The sequence below is a fragment of the Lactuca virosa genome, chromosome 2 (assembly GCF_052849685.1).
Source record: "Lactuca virosa cultivar CGN04683 chromosome 2, Lactuca_virosa_CGN04683_v6, whole genome shotgun sequence".
NCBI classification, from domain to species: domain Eukaryota; kingdom Viridiplantae; phylum Streptophyta; class Magnoliopsida; order Asterales; family Asteraceae; genus Lactuca; species Lactuca virosa.
The window spans coordinates 281228401-281255501 of NC_136427.1; the positions used below are offsets into that span (position 1 = coordinate 281228401).

Consider the following 27101-nt stretch of genomic DNA (forward strand, 5'->3'; position numbering starts at 1 on the left):
TAACTCGGACCATCCCTAATGTATATTTTTGTTACACGTTTGATCCTCGTCTGACCTAAAAAGACTATTATGCCCTTATTAATTTCTTTTTTAATTTTCTTTTATTTATTTACTAATTTTAAAATCAAAAAATAAAAATAAAAAAACAATCTCTTCACCAACCCACCCCTCCCCCTTCCTTTTTCCTGTCCCCTGTTTCCTTCCTTCCCTTAGCTCTCTTAAAAGAAAAAATGGCGGACCCTAAAACTCTCGATCCTGTCTCTGCTCTACTGATGAACTCCGGCGTACACTGCACTGGAAATCGTTCGTCGGAATGGCTACGATGGATTGAAGGCGGATGCGTGGTCACTATGACGACTCTTCCTCACTCTCCTTTATTTCCCGTCCAACCATTTTCCGGCGACCCTAGAACTCCCACCACCCCCGCTCTGACGCCGCCTAGCTAGGGTTTTGAGTCTACCGGTCGTCAGGGTGTGAGATCGAGGCTGTATGTGCAGAGCTGCGGAGGCTACCATCACCCCAATCTTCCTCATTTGATGTGAAATACACCCAGAAAAAAGAAAACCTTTTAAGCTTCTTTCTTTGCAACTCAGAATCATCACCGACATACCTGCAAGGTCTGGGAAGATCATTGTTCACGGTAGGGTTCATGGTTTAGAAAACCATGTTCTGATTTTGCTAAAGTCTTGGTTCTAATTTTGCTAAACTCTCACAGGAAAGCATTAGGGTTTCAAATTTTCCAATTTTGTATCTGTATATTTTTTGGTGTGTAGCTTAAAAATTGGTGTTAAGATTTCTTTTTCTGATTTGGGTTTTTGCATGTAGCTTGAGTTTTGGATTTTGATTTCAAATTCATTTTAGTTTTGGATGATATCATTTGATTTGGTGTGGTGAGGGTTATTCAGAACGAGGACAACAAAGAGGGGTTTCCGGTGATGGTTATGCATATTTCCTGGTGTAGATTTTCCGATGGTAGTGGTGGGTATTGTTCTTAAACGAGAGAGAGAGAGAGAGAGAGAGAGAGGGTCGTGTGGTATATGTTCTTGAATCAGACCAATGTTTATCTGGTTAATATGTTTTCCACATTTAATTAATATTTTTTTAATAAACTGATAGTTTAAAAAATGTAAAAGAAATCAATAAGGGTAGATCAGTCTTTTTAGATGGGACAGGGACCAAACGTGCAACAAAAATGTAAAATAGGGATGGTCCGAGTTAAAAAAAGTTCTTAAGGACCAAACACGCAAATTACCCTAAACCATAGGGACCATCCGTGTAATTTACCCTAGAATAAAAATGGTACAATACTCGGATCTTTAGACATTTAAATAGTAACTAAAATTTTGTTCTTGGGATGAAAGAATTGGTGTCTAAATTATTATAGCTCGTTTCTTTAGCGATAAAGATTTTATAAAACACATCAAGCAAGCAGCTAGATAAACCACAAAAACATAAACAAAGTGCAACATTACAAACAATGATCATAGGGTTTTGTAACCAACTCACCAAATTAATCGGAGTCCTACACCAAACATAAGGCTTGAGTAACAATGTTTTTGAAAAGAATGGCCTTCTTACGTTGGTCCTTACCAAACACCATCTTGTTGTGAAACAACCAAAACCAAATACCCCACCACATAACATAAAAGACTCCTTCAAAAGATATCTTTAATGCCCTTCCTAAGTCCGAGACCATTAAACCCAAACAACCAATCATCATGGGAAAAAAACTATGTGAATTGACACATCCCACTAGCCAAGCACTCTTGCCAAGAGATCCAACACCACCGAACAAGAAAATAAGTGATGGTTAACAGATTCCACTCCATTATGACAAACTGGACAAAAATTGAAGGAAGATTGAAACCTCTATGAGAGGGATCCAACCTCATAGCAACGTACCTATCCAACATCAACAGCCATGCAAGCATATTATTAATCTAGCCATGCAATTAAGCATATTAATCTTGACATGCATCACCCAAACCCATCTAGTAGCTCTAAAACCCGATGCCAGTACAACATCATCCACCAAATTACGAGCTAAAGCAACCGAAAGTTCCCCCGCGCCAACCAAGGACCATACCTATCTATCTTGAGCCGTAGGTAAAGAAACCGATGCAAAAAGAAGTTAAGGGAAGCCCCTTGATCACTCTCCCCTATAGGCATCCAACAAAACGAAAAGAAACAAGAACCATGATGTGTCTTCTCAATGACTGTGATATATAGTCTAGGAAATCTAACTTTAAAGGATAAATAACCGAACCACATGTCCTCCCAAAACAAGGTAAACTCATCATTAACCATATTTTTTTTAAACAAAGACGTAAAATCCACCTTGTGATATATTAGCTAACTTAGACGGTTGTTTTTCACTTGTTACAATCTTCAAACATCCTACAAATTGATTTTGATATGTATCTTGTCAACAAGATTTGGATATAATAATCTTTCTTTCTTTTTTTTAACACATCAAATATTTCCTTCAGACTCTAATGTTGAAAACCATTAAAACATTATCAAGAATAAGAATATGAGAATTATGAGGCAAAATAGAAAATTTTGTTCAAATGAAAATAAAATTGAGTCTTAAAGGAAGATAATGACATTATTATTATAGATCAAATCATTTCAATGATTGAAAATGTTTGATAGTTTGTTTTATTTACTTCTTTTATATAGTTTATTTTAATATTTTTAGTCCTTTTTATTGTTTTTGCATTGCATATTCTATTCATTCTTTATCTTGGATCGTATCAGGTACTATCACTTTTGCATAAAGTGTTTTGTAGGTTTTTGGAGTCTCGTTGCAGTTGCAGATTAGCTTTTTGTTGGGCTTGGTGGGCTTGCGATGAGTTATTGGGCTTTACAGATCCATTTTGGAAGAATTCGGCTTGATTTGTTGAAGACTTGGATGAAATGGACTCTTGAAGACGGGTCATGGACTCTTAAAGATGGGCTTGGACTATCCATATTGAAGCTTGAAGATGATTGGTTCATTTTGAATCATGTGAGGTGTGGAGGGGACTAAGGGAATCAAAACTAGTGGGGTGGAGTAGTGGAAGAAGGAGCCAATGACATTCCAGCATTATTTGCGAGGGTGAGGTATCCACCCGCGCAACTGTGCATGGGTACCTGCGCAACTACACAGTTAGGGGCATTTTTGTCATTTGACTCATCGTTTACCTTGGGGGTTAGGTCTTGGGGCCTGGTGAGCACATATGGTTTTCAACCCACAATAATTAAGTTCTTAAATTATATACTTCACATCAAATAACTTATCCTATTACCCATTCTCGTTATTCTCACATACTGATCCTAAATTACTGATCTCAAGGGACCTATTCTAAGGATCATCATCAGCAACGGGTAGACAGTATTTCTTGGGGATTCCTTTATCATTATATGTCAATAAGGCAATCATGGGGGGATAAAGTACATCAAATGAATAGATAGTTCATTAACACCTACAGTTTGCGAGCCTGTCAGCATTCCACTGAACTGTCTAGAATAGTCTGTAGTCATCATCTATACTCTGCTAGATGACTGGTTCATCAATAGTCACTGCCTCTCATCATTATTCATCTTTCATAACCTATCACTACCTAATATATATATATATATATATATATATATATATATATATATATATATATATATATATATATGAAAAAACGTATATGATTAAAGCAATTAAAATCATATCATCTAACTCATATATCAAGGAATGCAGATAATAGGAACACATACCATTTAATCATCTAGATACTTTATATCTATGTGTAAGTTGAAAGTAAGTATGCACTCACTTGTTAAAGTGGATGATTGGAAAGTTGGGTAGCGCTTCGCTTCAGCACTTAGATTTTCCTTTGATGTGATCTAGGTTCATATCACTAAGCCTTAGTTTAATATTCTTTGTGACTAATGATAGTTTAGATTCCTCAACAATCCCAATGTCTACATGAAGATATATCAAGTAAGGAGCAACCAGGTAAGATCATATCGGAGCTAGGGTTCGTTTGTATACAGAGTATACTGTTTGGAAATATCACTTTAAAAACCTCACACAAACTAGCCTAGACATCACTAAGTAGATCAATCAGTATAATGAGTTGGAATCATTGATAAATCTTATTTATAAATTCATAACAACGACTATGAATATAAATATATGTTACGCTGAAAGCAATATAAGTGTAGCTTAACTTACAGACCTGACAAATGTCTGAAAATTGCACTGGCAGAACCTCGAGCTAATAACTACTAATACTAGGCACTCAGGGACCTCAGATCTTGCCGAAATATCCTAAATACTAAAGAACTTTTAGGAAAAATGGAGAGAAATTCGAGAGAGAGAGAGAGAGAGAGATAGAGAGATAGAGTTGGAAGGTGTAGGAAACTAAATGGGGTGTTGAAGGCTATTTATAGGAATTTTTTTACATAGGAGCGTCACGCCCTTCATACACGTCGACCCTCTCGCTCGTTGAAACGTGTCCTTCGTTGGCTGGTGTGACTTAGACGTTTCTAGAAGCACGTGTCGTGCCTTATTATGCGTGACGTCGCCAGAGAATTTTCAAAAATTCATAACTTCTTCATACCAACTCCGTTTTTAATGTTCTTTATATCCACGTGTAGCTATCGATGAGTTATACAACTTTCATTTAGACTCCGTAGACTAACTCTCACTTTATTTTTAAAGTTATATTTTTAATAGACTTAGACTGTTAATGTCCATATAAAAATCATAACTTTCGCATACGACATCTGTTCTCGACTATCTTTATATCGACGGACTCCTATTAATGAGATCTTCGACTCTCGTTTAGATAGTTTTTACTAACAATCAACCGACCTAAAAATTTGATTTATGTGCTAACACTATTACGCTGAAATATTAGAAAAATCACAACTCCCTCTTAATAAATCGGATTTAGACGTTCTCTACATACATTCTCTCGGTTTTACGATTACTACGACTTTCGTTTATATTACTTAGATTAACGAGCAATCCATCTATGTGTCGTTAATTACGACACTCGTTGTCGTATCGGGTTTGAATGTGAAACTTGAAATGATCATAACTTCTTCATACGAAGTCATATTTAAGCTTTTCTTATATCCCAAAATCTTCATCACGACTACTTGGACTTTTATCAATGCTATTTATCATAATTATATTTTATTTTAATATTTGATTTAGCCCTATTTATTAACTTTTCACCTAATATTATATATGCATAACATAAACGCATAAATCACATAGATTCAAACAATTTTCTTTTATTTATTCATGTAAAAATTACAATTGTTGACTATTATCAATTACACATCTTATTAATGTCTAGCGGGAAATGTAGGCATTACAATGAAGGAGTTAATAACATTCCAACATTATTTGCAAGGATGAGGTATCCACCTGCACAACCGTACGCGGGTATCCATGCAACTACATAGTTAGGGGAATTTTTGTCATTTGGCCCATCATTTACCTTGGTGGTTAGGTCTTGCAGCCCACACTTTGATTTTTCCACCAGTGGAGCACCTTGGAGGCGATTTTGGAGAGCTAGAGCTACATTCTTCTCATTCTTCTTGTAATTGCTAATTTCTTGATGTTAAAACACTTTTATGATTATTGTTTTGTTGCCATGAGTGGCTAATCTCTTTATTTTGGTTGACTTGGGCTAAAACCCTTGGATATTTGAGGGTATTGAAGGATTCATGTTTGATTGTCATTTATCTCATGTTATTGATCCTTAGTTCATAATTCTTATGCTTGTTTAATACTTTGATCATGATCTTGGTACTTGAATGAGCAATTGTTGGTTTCTTCTTTTGATTTAGCAATGAATCATTGAATTTACTTAGAACAAAGACTTTATGATGGTATAAATCATCTCTAGCTTATGGATCATGACTCCTTTATGGATGTGCAAGCATTGACATCCTCTAGGAATTAGGAATTCCTTCAGTATTAAGGCTAATCATTTTTCTTGGGTTCAATTGCTTTAATTGAGTCCATGATTTTGATTAAGAATGTGTGTCGTGAGCTTCCCCAACCTCCATACTACCTTTGAAGAGTTTTGGCATATCATGATTCATGATTGTTACTACCAATTTGGGATTAATGATAAGCTTACATATTGAAACTTAATGATAAAGACACAAATGTTAATTGTGTTGAATTGCCTTAGTTGACCAAATCTCTCTAATATTTGAGCATCTCACCATCTTGCTTAATTGCAAGTATTTTAGTTTTTCAAGTCTTTTAGTTTTCAAACAATCACAACCCCCCCCCCTTCCTAGTATAATTCTAGTTAGTTTTATCATACTTGTTCTATTGGATTGCATTGGTGATTGAATACAAGCATTTCTTCGTGGATCAATCCCTTTTTTACTAATATATAACGTTTTATTTGCAAGCAAAAGAGTGTAATTTGGTTGGTGGACTTGTCATGCTACCAATGATTCTAAAAAGGAAAGTAAAAAAGGTAAACCTAAATTCCAAAAAAAAATTGTCAAATTTAAAGGTTTTTTTTTGTTGGGAAAGAAAGTTAAGGGTTTTTCCAAATAAAAAACTGTCTAAAAGACTAAAACCAAAAGATTACTGGGAAACACTGCCAAGATGGTCCAATAAAAAATGAAAGGTCTTTAAAAACCGTTGAAGTTTAATCAGGAAAAAAGCTCAATTATAAAGTTTTTTGAAGATATTATCAATTTTTGAGTTGTTTAATAATCTCTTAACCATTCTAAATGTTTAGGGCAATTTTGTAACGTCCCAAATTTCAAAAAAAAATCATTCAAAATAAAAGCATTTGTTTCAATTCCATTTTCAAAGATCGAATAATAGCCATTTGTTCAACACAACAATCATGAATCAAATCAGAGTATCAAACATAGAAAATCAAAAGTGCGGAAATCTGAAAAACATATCCAAGGATATCATCCAATTATGCCATGCCCTTCTCTTTGCTACCAAAACAACCTGAAACATTCAACTTAAAACTGTAAGCACAAAGCTTAGTGGTTTCTCCAAAATACCACATACAAAAAAGAGTAAAAGGCCTAGTCCAACGAGTCTGTTACAACCATACGGGCCCAACACAACAAGCATGTAAGAATACAAGTAAAAAGCAAGACTATACTAGTCTAACTAAACATATAACCAATCATACTTCAACACCTAGTGTCCTACATAGTATAGTGAGAAGAGTCACCTGATCAAAGAGCTAAAATCAACTACCCAAAGTCCAACGAATTAGCTATATGGAATGCCTAATCAATCATAGTCTAAAACACAGTCTATAACTCAAAACCTCTAATTTGACCAAAAGTCAAACCGGTTAAAAAGTTATCGATCAACAGCCATCACACCGTGACCCACTATTGGTCATGTTGTGACCACATGAGCCATCATAGTCGGGAAAAGCTCAAAGCTCGTGTCATGACCCTTAAGCTCGTCGCGCCGCAAAAATTGGCATAACAACCTTCCTCATTAATGACTTAATCCTTTAAGTCCAGAACCCTAAATCTCATATTTGACTCTTTTATGTGACTTAATGGATAAAGTTTCCAACTTTATCCATTCTCATGTCTAAATCTCTTTAAAACTCTAACCCTAACTTTAAGATGATCAAAATTGATGCATGGATTAAACTGAATGCATGCATACCTATTTTCCATCATTAAACAAGTCCAAAAGTCATAAAATCCAAGCATAATGTTCTGGAGATCTCCAAATGCCAAGAACTCCAAAGAAATGGACCGGAAGGGACCAAAATGTCACAATAATTAGATATAAGGAAATAAAGATCAAGATTGGAAGTTTATACTCACAAAGGTCCAAAATTATTAAAGGAAAGCTGGATCTAGGCTAGAAACATAGCTCATTTGCACCACAATGACCTTCCTTTACCTTCAAGATTCACCAAAACACAGAAGAATTCAAGAACACAAGAGAGGGAAGCTAGGGTTGCAAAGGGGATGCTTTCTAATGATGGAGACTGGTGAAATGACGAAACGCTAAATAGGGCCCAAATCCTAATATCTAGGGTTTGGGTCATCGGCCTCCTCGCACCACAAGATTTATTAAAGGTCGTGTCGCTACACCGTCGCGTCACCACCCTTAAACCTCGAGCCGCTACCAGTCAAAATCCCCAAAACTTAATTAACCTTGAACCAAAGGATTGAAGATACTAGCCGAGAAAACGGATGTTACTAGTTTGGCACCCTCTATTTTATAAGCTTTGAATTAATCGGCCATTGATATGTTATTTGGTTAGGTTTCTGAATGGTTGTGTTAAATTACTATTTTAGCCTTTTATTTAGAAAATTACCATTTTACCAACCGAAAATTGACAACAAATCAAACATCAATATTTTATATATAATATCTTGATTGTCTTCATACCAATTTAGTCGTACCAATTTATATATTTAATCATGATTGTCTCCATAACATTTTATTCAATTGTAATAATTTCCAACAACCATTTAACTTTAAACACAAATTCAACGGAACACTTAAATGTTTCCTGGAAATTGTTTCAGTTTGTTTCAATTAAATAAAATTCTATGAAGACAATCATGATTTAATATATGAATTGGCATACCAAAAATCACGATCGAATAAAACGATATATGTACAATATTGATATTTCATTTGTTGTCAATTCTTAGTTGGTAAAATTGTAATTTTTTAAATAGATTCGTAAAATAGTAGTTCAGCACAACAACACAACCATTCAGGGACTTAACTTATATCATGTTTTCAATTAGAAGCAGATTAATTCAGAGCTTTTGAATCATTTAGATGGTGCCAAGCTTTCCCCTTAATAAAAGTTTAACATGCCTTCAAATTTATATGGACTTTTTTATTTTGTAACGTGTTGTATGATTTTTGCATGCACATTTTTTTTAGAACAACTGAATTATATTAAGACAAGAAACCGCTAGCAGGAGCTAGAGAAAAAGAAAAACATTTAAATCAATAATTTTAAAATCAGATTTAGAAGACAAGAATTCCAAGCAATGTAGAATTTATGCTTCCTATGGCCTATGCACGACTCACTATAAGTAGTGGTAACAATATATATATCATCAAAAAGTCTATCATTTCTAGGTCTTCATCTAACGTCCCAAAATCCAAAATAAAATTTTTTATTTTTAAAATAGAATAGACACCTATTTTTATAAAGTTACATTCAAGTCAAACCATTTGTTCATAAACCATAATTTAAAATCAGAGTTATAAGGAAACAGTGCGAAATATTGAATCGTAAAACTGTTGATATGTGTAGAGTCCCGCCTTCACAATCTGATAAGTACCTGAAAAAACATTTAAATCCACAACTGTAATCCAAAGCTTAGTGAATTCCCTAAAATACCGCATACAACAATACATATACAATGTATGCACACATGAGCCTACAGTTTGACAGGACGACCTCATTGGGCCTACAGTCTGAATGGACCGCCTTGTAAGGCCTATAGTACACTTGGATTGGTCGAGTATCTTGACCTACAACACAACATGACCGCCTCAACCCAACTACAATATGTTTACATATGCAAACAAATAAACAATAACCAACAAATCACAAGTAATCATAACAGATCTACCAATCTAACAGATCACTACAACATACCAACATCCTACACACAAGGATACATACTGCAGTACAAAGTATAAACAGCAGAAGCACCACAACAGTCTCAACAATATAACCAACTACCTAAGCTAACTAAATTCAAACCAAGACTATCCTTTAACTAAATACTCAATTCTACCCAAGGTTGACAAAAAGTCAAACTAGTCAAAAAGTAAACGACCAAAAGTCAACACAGCTGGCTACCACATTGTGGCCAAGCTTGGATGTGGTAAACTCAGGACAAAACAGTCACGAGAATCCCAATCGCCATGACATGGTGAGCATATCTCCATGTCGTATGAATTGCTCCTGGACATCTTAATGAATTAAGTCCTTAATCCATTAAGCCACCCGTTCATCTCTTCCAGAAGGCTTCCTTACACCCATATAACTTATAAAAATCCTTTCTTTATGGACATACATGTCCAATGCATGTATTGAACTCTAGTTAGGTCAAAAATGTTAGAAATGAGGTCAAAACCTCATGCATGGGACCAAAACTCTACAAAACTCAATATCTGGAAATAGAAACTACAAAGTGACCTCAAGGATCCATAAAGTTGCCAACTTTATGGAATCTATCCACTTAAACCACCTTAAGCATGAAGAAAATTGCATAAAAGATTAGATCTAGAATAATAGCACATAAAGGTATAAACTTGAGGACTTAAAAAATTCCAGAAGGTATACAAAAGATGATGAGGAGGTTTGCTTGCTGGATCTATGCATGTAACGTCCGCAAATTCGGGCTAAACAAATAAGATATAATAAGAGATAAAAAATGACTTTTTGATATAAGAATATTTAGGATAAATAATCTTAACCGAAGTATCGTATATGTGACAAGGATTCCGTACATATAAAGAACGCTGAAATCTGACTTCGTATGGGGAAGTTATGATTTTTTGAAGTTTCAGCGCAGCAGTGCGGGTACAAAAATTTAAGTTAAGATCGGTCGATTGTTAGGAAATACAATCTAAATGAGAGTTGAAGATCTCTTCCATACTTATTCGTCGATATAAAGACTGTCGATCGTATGAAAGAGTTATGATTTTTACACGGACTTTAACAGTCTAAGCCTGTAAAAATAGAACTTTAAAAATAAAGTAAAAATTAGCCGACATAGTTTAAATGAAATTTTTAGATCTCGTCGATAGCTAAGCGTGGATAAAAGAACGTCAAACACAGAGTTCGTATGAAGAAGATACAATTTTTTTAAGTTTTGTAAAAGTTTACGCGCAGACAAGGTGCAATGCGTGCACCAACATCCCGTCGTAGCCCCACCAGAAACTCGCATTGTGTCACACGTCTGTAGGAGCCCCATCACCGACCCCGACCGAGTACGCGACACACACTGCTTTTTCCAACTATATATAGGAGGCGAATGATAGCTCATTTTCCACCCCATTCATCCAGAACTCTCTAATATTATCTTGTATCTTTAGTCCCTTTTACTCTCCAGTTCCCGACCACTCTAGCGAGGCCCTGCAACTTTAGATAACTGGAGAATAGAAGCTCCCGGGTCAGAGTTCAGTCCGCACAATTCCTATTTTCATAAAAATACTTTGTAAGTTAAACTGCACTTACTCTGTTTAAGTGTAACTTGTAATAATAGTCATAGTCACTATTATGAACCTATAATTAAGATTTATCAATGATTCCAAGTCATTATATTGATTGATCTACTTATAGGGATGATGTCTATGGTGGATTTAGTGAGGTGTTTAAAGTAGGATTTCCAAACAGTATACTATGTATACCTAAAGGACCCTACCTCCTATATGATCCTATGTGGTTGCTCCTTACTTGATAGATCTTGATGTAGACATTGAGATTAGTGATGATTCTAGACTATCATTAATCACCAGGAATATAAGACTAAGACTTAGTGATATGAACCTAGGTCACATCAAACGAAAAGCTAAGTACTGAAGTGAAGCTCTGCCCAACATTTCAATCATCCACTTTAAAAAGTGAGTGCATAGTAACTTTCATCTTAAAAATAGATATAAAGTATTTAGATAATTGAATGTTATATGTGCTTATGTACAAAGATGTTATGTGTTAGATGAAATATTATAAAATAATTTTTATATGATTTATGTCATATATGTATTTTCATGAATATAATATGTTGGGTAATAAAGGGTAATGAGAGATTTGAATGATAAGATGCCATAGTATGATGAGAGATGAAACTAATAAGATGTCATAGTACGATGAATGATGAAAATGATAATAGGATGTCACGAATTTAATAGTACTAGTGTACTAACGATGTAATCATATAATAGAGTATGTGTGACGACCATTGGACTATTCAAGGCAGTCATGTGGAACACATGCAGGTTTATAACCTGTAGGTGATGGACTTTGTGCCCATTTGATGTACTCTACTTCCTACTGACATGTATTATGGACAAATCCTTGAAACAGTACTGTCAGCAACGATGAGTAAGATGATCCTTAGGAATGAATATAGAAAGAAACCTACTGATATGTATTGTGGAGAAATCTCTGAAACAATACTGTCAGTAACAATGACTATGATGACCCTTAGGATAAATCATTGGGGATGAATAAAGAAGAAAACGGGGATGAATAATTGGGTTACTTGTTTGATGATTAAACATATTAACTACATTATTGTGGGTTGAAAACCCTATGTACTCACCATGTTTCCCAACCTGACCCACTCAGTTTCTTTGTATCACAGGTATCGATACGAAGGTATTTGATGTCGGGATTTGATGAGAGATTAAAGGAAATGTAGGCCATTAGATGTGTAAGGCCAATAATGATTACACGTATGCTTATGTTTCTTGTATCAATTATGACATCCCAAGTTTTGATAAATCAATGGAAAACATTTCTTCAGAAATACTTTTTACAGGATCAATTCCATATTTGTACATAAGCTTTGCTTTAAAATAAGCATACATAAAAAGGTCTTTTCTGACCGAGAAAATTAAGGATCTCACAATGCACCAAGGACACCTTCTTCTTCTTCTTCAATACCACCAAAAACTACCAAAAAGCTTCAAGATGTTAACAACGGAGGCTAGGGCTTGTTTCTGGTATTGAGAGGGTGATTGTGACATCCCCATTTTCACGGCCAGAAAAGACTGATTTGTTTATGCTTTGTTTTATAAAATCAGAGTAATCCTTTGATTAAAAGAGTTGCGGAATTTGTTCCCAAAACAAAATATGATAAGAATTTATCAAATCATTTCTTTAAAGAAATGTATTTTCATTAAATAACAAAATCTCGGGATGTCATGTTCCGATACAGACACATAAGCATAAACAGAACTTACATTTATTTACACTAATGATTTACATCTCCTTTAATCTCTCAGTGAAATATGTCTCCGTATTGATACCTGTGATACAAAGAAAACTGAGTGGGTCAGGCTTGGGAGCCTGTGAGCATATAGGGTTTTCATCCCACAATATTATATTTATTATATTTAATCATCAAGCAATCAACCCAATTACACATCCCCATTATCTTCTTTACTCTTAAGGTTTTACCCTAAGAATCAACTATCCTTCATTCATTCATTCCTAAGGATTTACCTAAGGAATCGGCACGAAGTCCATTGCTGCCAAAGTTTATCTATCAGGTACTAAATCCATAGCTATCAGGCGCTAACTCCATAGTCACCAGGGTTCACTTAACAGCCGCTAACTTCATAGTCACCAAGGTTCACTTAACACTGTACTAAATCCATAGATACCATCGTATTATTATGAGGCACTAAATCTATAGTTGCCAGGGTTTTTAGAGTACACCGGTGAACATCAAGTCCACAACACCTACAAGTTGCGAGCTTGCTAGTGTTCCACAGGACTGTCTAGAATAGTCCGTTGTTGTCATCCCTACTCTGCTGAATGACGGGGGCCATCGTTTGGGTAAATGTTTCACTTATTTTTCACCTGTCACCCTCCTCTCATGATCTATATCATCTTTCGTCTCATCCTCAAACTAATCTTTCCTCACACACCAACTATTTCATCTACCCATGTTCTACCCAACATATTTGTAGATATAAATTACATCTATAGTTTAAATCATTTAAAAACATGTATAAAACATTCATTCAACATCCAACTCAAGTAAACAAACAACGTATAAACACATAGCACGTATTTCATATCAAATACTTCATATCTATGCGGTAGAAGAAAGTAACTACACACTCACCTGATAATACGATGATCGGACAGCACTACGACTCTAAATGTAGTATTTCTTCGGTGAAACCAGGAGATCTTCACAAAAACCGGGCTTCTCGCGGGCAGAGTTTCGGCTTGGAAACTTTACTTCTCGGGGTCTTCGGGGCTTCGGGACTCGCTTCGGGTCTCGGGATGATACCGAGGCTTCGGGATATAACTTTCCAAGAAAAAGGAAGAATAAGGGAGTGAAAGGAAAGAATTTAGCAAACAAAAACGGCAGCCCTCGCTTTCTATTTATAGGAGGGGTCTGGCCTCCGAGCGCAGCGCGTTCCGCCGTGCGTCATTGCTTACGAACTTCGGACTTGACAGGCGACGGGACAGGCTCTGGGCTCCGAACGCGGGGCGTTCCCCCCGGTGTGCGTGCCTCAAAATTTCAGAAAGTCATAACTTTTGCATACGATCTCCGTTTTCGATGTTATTTATATCCACGCGTAGGTGAGATTATGCTCTACAACTCTCGTTTAGACTCCGTCGACAAATTTTGAATTAATTTTTATTATATTATTTTTAGTAGGTCGGGACAGGAAAACTCCGTTAGAAATTCATAACTTCTTCATCTGACGTCCGTTTTCGTCTGTCTTTTTACCGTTGCACTACTATCGACGAGATCTTTGATTCTCGTTTAGATTGTTTCGGCTACAAACCACTCGATCTCATATTCGAACTTCGGGCTGCATACTGCTAAGCTGAAACTTAGAAAAATCATAACTTCCTCATACGAAGTCAGATTTGGACGTTCTTTTTATGCACGCTCTCGGTTTAACGAACTCTACGATTTTCGTTTACATCACTAAGGCTAAATATCGCTCTATCGTAAATTCACTATTTACGTCGCGCTGTGTCGTGCCGGTTCTGTCGCGAACGTTCGACAACTCATAACTTCTTCGTTATAACTCGGATTTCGGCATTCTTTATATTTTCGGAAAACTTGCCACGACCACTACAACTTAGTTAAGATTATTCATTCTAAATAATCTTTTATCAAAAAGTCATTTTTGACGCTTATTGTCTCTAAATTGACTAGCCCGGATTTACGGGCGTTACAATGATGGAGGCTAAGGGTGAGCAAACCCTATCCATCACATCCTTTAAATAGGGGGACTAATCCCGGAAATTAGGTTTTTGCACAATGGCCGCCACCACGTCATGGCCATACCTTTGCCACGTTGTGGCGCGCATAAATGCACGTTCCATCTAGCCACCACCGCGTCATGGTTGCCTTAAAAACCACTTTTGAAGTCTTTAAATTGCCATAAATACAAAAGAAGTAATTACCTGGAATGGGTGTTACACTCGATCTCTCAAAAACACATTTGTTTATGAAGTTCTACAAACACCACCACGTTATATTCACGATAGCATCTAACACCAACTTCTAGGCTGTTGTCGAAGAGAAGGACCATATCGAAGCTCAAAAACCACTAACCAAAATCACAACAATAGCTAACACCAACTTTCGGGTGTGCACATTTTCTTGATAAAAATTGTGAGACAATCAAGCTAGCTTGTCTTGTTGGAAGCCGCACAAAATCTAAATTTGTAAAATTTCCTATTTTTTATGTAATATAAAATTTTTTTGAAACACTCACACACACACACACACACACACACATATATATATATATATATATATATATATATATATATATATATATATATATCCTTTTCAATATATTAACTAGAGGGAATGCCCTCGCTTCGCTACAGGTCGGGGAAAGGCAGGGATTAGAGATGTGAGATTATGGGGGATGCCAACAATTTAGGTCATATTAGATACTTGATTTTGCAAAACATATTGATTTAGCATCCTGAATAGAAAATGAAAAGAAATTTGTTTCCTCAAATTACAAACTTAAACCAAAACTAAAATTTCCCTCCATGTGTTTTCCACCGGTTTCCTTACCAATGTTCTTCTTCCACATCTCTTTCTCTCTTCATGGCCAGATGTTTCCATGTTTCTTGCTACATTGTCACTGTTAATAAACCAATTCCCCTTACTTAATTCCATTAACTGATAAGAATTCTTCTACTTTCAAATAAAAAAATGATAATCAGATAAACAAACTATGACAAAGTGAGGAATTGACAATGACATCATGTAAAAAATAGTGAAATTACAAGTTATATAATTTCATTAGTTTGGTGCATCATGTAAAAATATGAGAAATCGAAAACAGTCTTAGTATTATAAAGTCATTGAAATGGGACAAAAGAATATAACTAAAATTGAAATTAGTGCATTTACAACCTAAATATGAGAAATGCACGAAATGGCAATGTACTTCGGTTTTTGGTTAAGAAATCAAAATAAAATGAAAAAAAGAACAAAAATAGGTGTAAATTGAAAGTACATTGATATTTGGTGCATTTACCACCTAAATATGAAGAAAAGCAAAAAATAGCAAAGTATTATGGTTTTGGTAAAAAAAATCAAATAAATTGCAAAAAACAAAAACAAAAAGGTGTCAATTCAAAGTACATGGCTATTTAGTGCATTTACCACCTAAATGTGGATAAAATGCAATAAATGTCAATGTACTTTGGTTTTTGGTAAAAAATTCAAATGAATTGCAAAAAAAGGTGTAAATTCAAAGTACATTGTTATTTAGTGCATTTACCACCTAAATATGAAAAAATGCAAAAAATAGCAATGTACTTTGGCTTTTGGCAAAAAATCAAATAAATTGCAAAAAACAAAAACTAAAATGTGTAAATTCAAAGTACATTAATATTTAGTGCATTTACCACCTCACCAAATGGAAATGTAATTTGTATTTTGGTAAAGAAATGGAAAAAGCAGAAACAAAAAGGTGTAAATTAAAGTACATTGCTATTTAGTACACTTACAACTACATTGCTTTTTAGTGCATTTACCACCTAAATATGGAAAATGCACCAAATGGAAATGTAATTTATTTTTCGGTTAAGAAATCAAAAGAAAATGGAAAAAAAACAGAAACAAAAAGGTGTAAAGTAAAAGTACATTGTTATTTATTGCATTTACCACCTAAATATGAAAAAATGAAACAAATAGCAATGTACTTTGGGTTTTGGTAAAAAATATAACAAATTGCAGAAAACAGAAACAAAAAGATTTAAATTCAAAGTACATTGCTATTAAGTACATTTAACACCTAAATATGAAAATTGCAACAAATAGCAATGTGCTTTGGTTTTTGGTAAAAAAAAAACAAAATAACTTGCTAAAAACAAAAACAAAAAGGTGTAAAATTAAAGTACATTGCTATTTAGTGTTGGTTTTTGGTAAAAAAATCAAAACAAATTGCAAAAAAAACATAAAAAATGTGCAAATTCAAAGTACATTGCTATTTATTGCATTTACAACCGAAATATGGAAAATGTACCAAACGGCAATGTACTTAGGTTTTTGGTAAAGAAATTGAAAAAAAAATAGGTATAAATTCAAAGTACATTGTTATTTTGGGCATTTAACTCCTAAAAATAAAAAATACACCTAGGCAATGTAGTATGGTTTTTGGAAAAAAAAATCAAAAGAAAATGAAAAAAACAGGAAAAAAACGTGTAAATTCAAAGTATATTGCTATTTACTATATTTACCACCTAAATATGGAAAATGCACCAAATGGCAATGTACTTTGGTTTTTGGTAAAAAAAAAATCAAAACAAATTGCAAAAAACAGGGAAAAAAAATATAAATTCAAAGTACATTCTTATTTAGTGCATTTACCACCTAATTATGAAAAAATCCAACAAATAGCAATGTATTTTGTTTTTTTGGTAAAAAAATGAAACAAATTGCAATCTTTATTTAAAAAAAAAAAGTATATTAGTGCCCCATGTATGATAATAAAAAATAATTTGTTTATGCATAATCAATTCATGAACCAAAACACCTTAGCTCTAACCCAGCCCCCTCGAAATATTAAAAACTATATAAGAACGTGAAAATTGACACAAAAAGAAACGTTAATGCGTGTGTGTATGTGTGTGAATTGACACAAAAAAGAAGGTGAAAATGTACCACAACTCTAACCCAGGCTCAAAAGGTTCGTTTTTGAGAGTACAACGATAGTCTTTTTTTTTTCAGAAAAATATTCCAAAGAATAGACAACGCATTAGTTGATTGAATGTGAATAAACTGAAAATTGTTTTATTAGATGTTTGTTTTCATCTATTAATTGTTTTTGTATTTCTTAGATGCTCCTTATCATTCAATGGATCCATTGTGCCAAAAAGAATCCTTTCCAACTATATTAAGTATATAATTATAAAATTTATAATATTACTAATAAAAACATAGTGCTAATATAGATATTTAACTATTTTTAGTTATTAACTGTTAATTGAATACGCTTTTTTCACTCGAATCATACCCTACAAAAGTTAAAAACTTAGACCCAACCCATTTTATAAATAATTTATTACTATATGATAATTAAAAAGGTTGTGTTGTATGTAGGTGGGAATGTGATAAAAGCTTCACGCATTCCTTGGAAAACACTTCCGGCTTTCATTTCCATATGTAGTTCATCTTTCTCTCTAAGCCAATCGAAGCTTCTTTTTGAGATAAAATCACGTAGCTTTTGAATGACCAAAGTCGACCAAATTTTGAGATTTTCGGTTTCTTTATTCATCCGGTCATCAATAATACAAATGCCACAACAGCTTCTACAAAGTTCCATTCTATACAAATTCCTTACACCTCCTGGATGGAGCCGGTGACAGGATTGAAAAAGAAAATTATATTTAAATGAAAAAGATTTTATGATTATGAAGATGATTACATATTTATAAATGGATTTTATTTTTATCTTTATAAAGTCAATTCCCATTTGGTTATTTATTTGTAGTGAATTTGTGGAGTATAACTTGAATTAATCTCTCACGTTTCATGATTGCACCAGCAGATGTAGGGGAATGCCTTGCTATCGCAACCAATATAGAAATTAACATGTCTTCCAAAGCTGTTTCAGGGACAATCGATTCCAATCACCACAAATGTTGATTCGATCTTTGTCTTTGTATGTGGAAATACCATCGATTACAATTCTTTCTTGATTATAACCTTTTACATCTCCAACATCTATCACAACCCCTGTTAAGAGGAAATTGGCAAAATAGTCAATATAGAAAAATCATAAGTTACCTAATTCACTATATCTTTTGGGAATTCTATGGAACAGGTGGTGTACATATCTAAAAAACAAAACAACCAACCTTAGATGTTGTGTACCCAACAGCTAGAGCAAGCACTCGTTGAATCGCAATTCAAGTTCTTAACATGGAAAATAAAAATCAAAAGACGGAAAATCACACCAGCAATTTTAAAGAAACCCTAATCTAGAAGGAATCAAGAAAGAAAACGTACTGTAGTGCAAGTGTGGTCTTCCGATGTCTATTTCATCTACTTTACACCTCTCTCTCACTCGATCTTTGTCTCTCGACTCGTCTGTCTATAAAAATGAAGTATCAAACCTGTCGCAAGAACGGAAGGAAGGCTTCAAGAGGTAGCGAAAGGAACCACATGGCGGAAGTAAAAAAAAAAAAAAAAAAAAAAAAAAGATGAAAGCACAGAGGAAAACAACGTATGAATGGAAGCCGATGATTGTGAAGGAGTGAAAGGAAAGACGGAAATTTGAGGAACGGTCGTTCATCACCGGTGACTGATCGGAATCGGAAGCGGAAGAAGGGAGAGGCGGTCTCAAACATAATAAATAAAGTTATATTGAGGGTGTAGCCATTCCATATATTTGAAAGAAAACCATTGACATTGAAATGTTTCTTGTATTCATATACAAATAAAAGACATTGAATTGAAATGCAATTGCGATTTCGTATATCATATTGGCGCTTGACACTACAATAATTCATAGTTAAAACTTGAATTGTGTAATAAAACTACTAATCCTGGAGATCTAATTCACTCTATATTTTTCTGTTAAAAACTTTAGTATAAATCTCTTAATTTTTACAAAATCACGATAGTATAAATAAACTACAATAAATTTTAATATATATATATATATATATATATATATATATATATATATATAATTAAAATCCTAATCAAACTAATAGTAGTTTGATTTTTTAAAGACTAACACACATTCTAATAACCTCCTTCTAAACTATAGTTTGATATCATCTAATCATTTCTAATTGTACTTCCCTAAAGGTTTGAATCAATCGATTTCCCCTTTGATTTGAACAAAAAGATTCAGACCGAAGCTTCACCATCAACTATCTCGGATTTTGAAATCCCATTGTGATTCTTTTCTTGGGTCGGATTCAGGTCAACAATTCCTAGCTCGTCATTTCTTGAATCAGACAAAGTCGAGTCCTTACTTTTACCCCATATGATTAGGTATAATCCGAGAACAATAATTAATGCTCCAATAACCCTGAAAACAGTTATTCAAAATACAAAATGATATATATGGTCATGTAAAGTGAACATTACAAGTTTTTCCAATCACGTAGAGGTCGTTTATGTCTTTTGGATAGTAAGTGATGTCTCACTCGGGTCCACCTTTTTTGGTAGGATAAAAAAAACGTAATTATTGTTTTAATCAGCTTAATGCATACCAAACATACAAGATACTATGTCATGGGTTACAAAACTTACCTTCCCAAGTCCATTTGTTCGCCTAGAGTAAACGAGCTCACAATCACAACGATCACCATCCCAAGGGGATTGAAGGCTGTTACAAAAAAAGGTCCCTTCTTCTTCATCACTAGACCCGAAATATAGTAGCTCGCCCCTGACCGAACTATTCCCTGTATCAAACCCCAAAACAAAAGAAGTTAAGGGAAAAATAAAATAGAAAACATATGAGAAATTAAGGTAATTAATCGATATGTTTTCTTACACTATATAGTGTCGCGAATAGTTTCGTGTCCCAATTTATAGACCAAATGCCTTTTTTGCCCTTCTCAATAACAAGAGTCATCACAGATCCTTGCAAAGCACCCATCATACAAATGAGGGTTGTTAGAGACAACTGAGCAGGATATTTCTTCAATGTCACAGCCTGGAAAAAAAAATCGAACCATTTAAGACAAAAATTTGAGTCTTACATCATTGTATGTAGCACAATGACGAAAATAGCCTTTAGTCTTATTTACCTGAAGAATGTAAAATCCAGCCCAAAAAACACAGCCAGCAGTTATCATTAGCGCACCCTTGAAATGGTGGTCTGAAGAGGGTGTAGCGGGTGGTAGAGGGTGGTGGTGGTGGTGCACTCTGGTGACCTTGGTCCATGGCAATGGGATGGGTGGTCCATTGATAAAGGTCATGACCATGGCTCCACCTACTGTCACAAGGGTCCCTATGATCTTTCCTTGGCTATGCAATCTTCTTATGTTCACCTTCTCAAGCCTACGTACAATTAAAAATTAACACGTCTTTATAAAACTAGCTAGTTTTGTTTCATTGTTTGTAAATTACGCAAGTCGTATTGTACGTACCTAAATATCCACGCCATGAAGAACGTCAAAGCAGGGAGAATGTTGCACATTGCTATGGCAAATGTCGCAGTGGTGTACTTCATTCCAGTATAATACAATATTTGGTCCATAACAGGCCTAAATTCCACAAACTTTTTGTAATTAGCTAATTTAATTAAAATGTAATATTAATGTGGGTTTAATTAGGCCTTGATGAATGCGTACTCTAATTGTGCAAGCAACATTATCTTCAAGAACACAGACAACGTCATATGAGGTCGCAGTTTCCTGTAATTTTAAGAAAAATAAAATACAATATTTGAGACACATGCATTAATATTAGTTATGATTAAAAGTAAGTAAAAGTATTAAAGTACCTTTCAAAATAGAGAGCAAATGGGCCGAAAACGATGACTGCATAAATATTTCGATAAACAGAAAATGTGCATGGATTCAAGCCCTTATTTAAAGCAGACTTCACTATGATTCCATTAAAAGCGTATCCCAATTGTAAAAAGAGCACCCCGAGATATGGCTTCCCTCCATCAACAAAACGAGACCATCGATCCCTCCAAATTAATTCCTTCATCTACCCTCGATCGATGTTTTAATTTGATGTCTCTCTTGATCAGTATATGCAAATTAAAAGTTTTATAATCGAATGAATGAATGATTTTTTGTTGTGCAGTGTCCTCCATTAAAGCATGTCTTAAGAAGCTTGAGAGATGCACTAGAGACTGTGTGTTTATGTCTTCAACTTTTCTGTTACGAAACAAAGAAGTGAAGACAATTTCTTTTTCTTAACCCGACAATCAATAGATTAAGTTGTCTTTACTAGTATTTATGTTAAGTTTGTTACATGTCTTTGTCAAATTATTCTTAAAAGGGATTTGGCAATGTTGTCTAAAATGTGATGAGATTTTTTTTTATAAAAAATAAGTATCTTTCTATGTTGACACATGGTGGTATTATACAACACTACTACCTCTAAAAACATGTGCTTTTACGTATCTTTTCTCTCATGCAAGGCGACATAGCGTGTTAATTTAGCTTAACTATTTATGACATGTGAACATATCGTGTGTGAATGGCCAAATCTTTTCTACAAAAGCTAAAATAAGGGACCAAAAAGTTTTTACCATTCTTGTATATATAGAAAACACGGAAAATTTGAAGGTTGCAATAAGCCATTATTTTGATTTTATATTTGACCAGATTCTAAACATCCATAACCCATTTGACCACCCTCCAATGTGGATACATGCAATTGACATTATACAGAGGTACGTTATGGAAGGTTCAACTGTTCAAGTCAAAGATCTTGAGGTTGAATTTATGTGAATGAAGCAATATTTGATCATGATCGTTGGATTTTCTTTTTACTCCTCTTTTTCAGAAATTGGCCTAAATGCACTCACTGTCTTGGCTATTTGGGTATAGTTTAGAAACTTTGGTTGTTTTGGGTTACTGTCATTGCCATATAGGTTTGGTTGTTTTGTGTATGGTTTAATGTAATTAAGGTACAATTTAAATTATATATGTCCCAAAAATCTTGCAATAAAAATATGTTTATATTCCATTTCCTTGTGTTTGTTTCAATTCTATTTTAGGGAATGAAAGAATGCATAGAGAGCACATTGTTCAATAGTTCCCAAAGTAAATGGTTATACAATCAAATATGTTTACATTACCGGTTTTTACAGTATGGGCTTATGTAATTTATATATGGTTGATTGTGAAATGTTTCTAGATAAATTGCATAACCAATACTGCCCAATAGTGAAACAATCAACGATTCCCAATCTTTTTCACAAACAATATCAAAGTAAAGCAAACATGGAATACGTGAATAACCAATAAAAAATTGCATAACCAATACTTCCAAAGGTTCCCAAATTAACCATCAACATCAGTTTCCAAACAAGCTTACACATAAACTATTAGTTTCAAAACAAAGGATATAAATGTTTCAAGATACCAAACATTTCTTTGCAAACATAACTAGTTCCCATTTCTCGTTCTTGGTCCATTTACCTTACCAATTGGCACACGTGATTGTTAGCAAGCACAACTCTAACATTTCGGGAGCCTTGTGCAAAAATCAAAATTGAGGCCCTATAAAAAGTTATTGTAAAATATTACTAAGTCAGTCCTTTACCTCTAAGTTCAAAATTTTCATATACAAAGTTGATAACAAACATCTCCTAAACTCCTTATACAAGCATCATACTCATTAATTATAAATTTAAAGTGTTAATTACAAGCAACTTTTCAAAATAAGATAAACAGTCAACATATTACTATTTTCTAAATATTGACCATTGAGAATTTGTAAAAGTAAATTCATCTATTACACTTTCATAATCTATATTTTCAATTGAAATCAAACCCAAGGCTTTTAGTTTCTCTCTTGAGGCATGAAAGATCGCAAATAACATTTTATAAGTTATAGTTTTGAAGAGATCCTTCTACTAATGTAATTTAATGAGAGCAATCAACAATATTGTGTATGATAGATAAGAAACTGTATAAGTGTTTATCATTTATAAGAAATTTAATATTGTGTTAGTTGTATTATGTTAAATTGACATTTTTGTAATGATTCCAGTTTTTTGAATAAATCATCACCAACAATGTCTGATATATGCTATTTTGTAACCTCTTTTCATAATTTTTACAAGTGGATTTTAGTTCTTCGATATTCAATGACTTCAACTTTTTTTTGTTGTGAACGATTGTTGACGTGAATGTTCATGTACAAGTTCAGATGACTCTACTTCACCCTCTTCAATTTTTATTAAAAATTGTTATATTATTAATTTTTAAGAAACACCAGATCAATTCCTAAATCAAGAGATATAACTCTAGCACAATTCAAAGCTTTTCAAAACCATGCTCTTAGTGATCTTTGAAAAGTAAATAAGTACTCACACAATACTCATGTTGTTAGAAACTTCCTTTGTAAACTCTCCCTTAAAATTACCCTTTGATCGGTACATTGGGTCTTCATTCAAGCATATGTCTAGCTAGGTTGATCAGTTACTCGAAATGTTGTCTAAATATCAATATACTTAGTTTTATAGTTAGAAGTATAATAAGTTAACTAATAATCTTAAGCATCTTCTTTTGTATCCAAAACTTGATTCAGTATCTATTTGTAGTGACATAATACAACTCACGAATTAAGAATTCTCACAACAACAGTGTTTACTTTACATGAGTTAGCGTTAATGATTTTATTACAAAAGATTTTCAAAAAATTCCCAACTAAAGTAACTATATCAACTAGTCATAATGGTTGATTATTAGATAAGGCATCAAAACTTATTTTCAATAGGAGGGAAGTGTTAGATTTAGTAACACATTAACCTTTTGGACAAAATGTTTTATTTTTTATAAGATCAACTTTAAAGGTATACATATGCTTCCATGTAGACTACCAGTAGAAATGCACCTTGTAATTTTCGGGAAAACCACAAATCTCTTAATCATTGAAAGATAACGTTCCAAATTTTCAAACCAAATTTTCTTTTTAAAAAAAAAGGAAATCATGACATACAAACATAAAAGTAATATCTGAATCGTTTTGGTAACACAAATCATAGTCAAAATCATAATGCAGAATATCTCAAATCATAAAAAGCCGATGTGATGCAATTACATCGTTTCCTTCCCTTTGCTACCAAAAGTACCTGAAACATTTAAGCTTAAATCCATAATCACAAAGCTTAGTAAGTTCCCCAATATACAACACACCATATAGTAATGGGCCTATCCCAACAAATATAAAGTGGGCCCAGCCCAACGGGTCCAACCCATCAAACAACAAGTGGGCCCAGCCCAACAACATACCATACAACATGAGTCACAAAGATAACAAGCATATCAATGACACCTAGTGTCTTATAGTATAGTGAGAAGACGCATATGATTAAAGCTGAAGCACAAATGAAACATCCTAAAAATACGGTCCAAAAATTGCTTTTTAAATCATTAAGAAAACCATAGTTATCAAAAATCACATAAAAATCATAAATCGTGTATCTCAAAATATCATGAACATCTGTCAAATATATCAGAGTATAAACATCCCAGGCTAAACAAATGGTGTGTGAACTGCAATCATCCCGAGCTCTTCCCCTTGCTACCGGTAGTACCTGAAACCAAAACTGAAAACTGTAAGCACGAAGCTTAGTGAGTCTCCCCAAACTACCACATACCATAAACATAATAACATAATCACACAATAACATAACATGGGCCTTGCCCGCTACATCGGGCCCCGCCCGGCATCGGACCGAAATCCGGTATACAAAATAACATATCAACAAATACATATAAACATATTCACATAACGTAAACATATAAACATTCCTCGGGCCCCGCCCGACATCAAACCGAAATCCGAAACATATAACATAACATATAAACATTCCTTGGGCTTTCCCCCGGCATCAGACCGAAGTCCGGAACATATAAACAAGCATATTTAAGAATCACGAAGACATCAAGCACACAAACATTCCTTGGGCTTTCCCCGGCATCGGACCGGAGTCCGGAAACATATAAACATATAAACCTACATCGGGCACTGCCCGACATCGGACTGAAGTCTGGCACACGCTAACATACATAAACGGGCCGGCATTGGTGCCTTAGAACCGTTCCTAGGAGGAAACTCACCTCGCAAAGCGGAGTGTCGAATCTCATGGTAAGGAATCCCCAACGGCTGCTCCATCGACTCCCCGACTATCATTATCACAACGACACTTAGTCAAAATCCATAATCCTTCTTAGGGTAAAATGACCATTTTACCCCTAGTCTAATTTGGACCATATTCAAGGCCCAATTCCATCTAATCTTTCCAAGCCCACTAATGGCCCATTAATGGCCCAATTTTCTAAATTGGGCCTAACTCCTCAAATGGGCTTTCCCTTAAGCCCAATCATGTCCTTGGCCCAATACCTGACTCCTGATGGCCCATTAAGGCCCAAAAGTTAAGAAGTCCAAAGATTAGCCCAAACCGAGGCCCAAATGTCGTGAAGCCCAAACTCAGCGAGTACGCAGGGCGTACTCTTCTGTATGCTAAGCGTATAGGCTGTATGGCTTCTACGATGCGCGTACTGGCTTGTACATCCAATGTACTACCCTGTTAAGCCATATTCCTCAAAAGTGCTTAATCCTTCAAGACCTTTAATCCAAATTACAGATCTGAGTCTATTAACATGTCTTAACTCATAAAGTCGATTACTTGGTGGCTTGCAACCCACCAAATGGACCCAAACTTGGAATATAGAAACTAACTTCCATGGAAATGACTATAATTCATGCATGGTTACAAAAGGACCTTAAAGATCGAAACTTTACTGCTAATGGGGCTCATATATCACTAAGGGTGGCAACCCTATGCCTAGATACGAAGTTGAACCATAAAAACCCATTCTTGGGACCTAAAAAGGTCCAAAAACTCCATTAACATAGATCTAAGCATTCATGAAGCAAGTTGAAACCTTTTTACCTCAAATGAGTGCCAAATGGTGATGTTATCTCGGATCCTTGAGCTCAAGCTACTGAAGTTCTTCTTCACCAACTTCTTCTTTCTTCTTTCAAGCTTCTAAACACCACCAAGAACTTCACAAAGCCAAAAACACACAAGGATGAAGGATGAGAGGCTATCCAGGGTTTATGAGGTTGAGAGGTTGGTAAGGAGGCTAGGGTTTGAGTCATAATGTTGTATTTATATGGTTTAAACCCCAAAAATTAGGGTTTGGAGTCTTCTTGCATAC

The 27101-nt window shown here is 34.5% G+C and overlaps 1 protein-coding gene and 1 long non-coding RNA gene across 2 annotated transcripts; both read right to left on the bottom strand.

The window, feature by feature from the left end:
* Positions 1 to 18322: 18322 nt before the first annotated feature.
* On the bottom strand, positions 18323 to 19653 carry LOC145157047 (uncharacterized). Its single transcript, XR_013737062.1, has 3 exons — positions 19237 to 19653; positions 19086 to 19143; positions 18323 to 18963 (listed from the first exon to the last, which is right to left on the bottom strand). It is a non-coding gene; the product is annotated as an uncharacterized LOC145157047 (long non-coding RNA).
* A 316-nt stretch (positions 19654 to 19969) lies between these two features.
* UMAMIT14 (nodulin MtN21 /EamA-like transporter family protein) lies at positions 19970 to 22061 on the bottom strand. The gene is made up of 7 exons (XM_079076197.1): positions 21692 to 22061; positions 21540 to 21602; positions 21336 to 21452; positions 20994 to 21246; positions 20738 to 20899; positions 20494 to 20645; positions 19970 to 20269 (listed from the first exon to the last, which is right to left on the bottom strand). Exons 1-7 carry the CDS (start codon positions 21901 to 21903, stop codon positions 20086 to 20088), a joined length of 1143 nt encoding a protein of 380 aa, XP_078932323.1. The 5' UTR covers positions 21904 to 22061; the 3' UTR covers positions 19970 to 20085.
* Between the last annotated feature and the right edge of the window lie 5040 nt (positions 22062 to 27101).

Bases quoted from the DNA above. Each gene is read 5' to 3' on its own strand.
- UMAMIT14 (XM_079076197.1), bottom strand. From the start codon at position 21,903: ATGAAGGAATTAATTTGGAGGGATCGATGGTCTCGTTTTGTTGATGGA. The intron at 21,247-21,335 runs GTACGTACAATA...AATTGTACGTAG, and splicing joins TTCATGGCGTGGATATTTAG to GCTTGAGAAGGTGAACATAA. The intron at 20,900-20,993 runs GTAAATAAGACT...TTTTTTTTCCAG, and splicing joins CTGGATTTTACATTCTTCAG to GCTGTGACATTGAAGAAATA.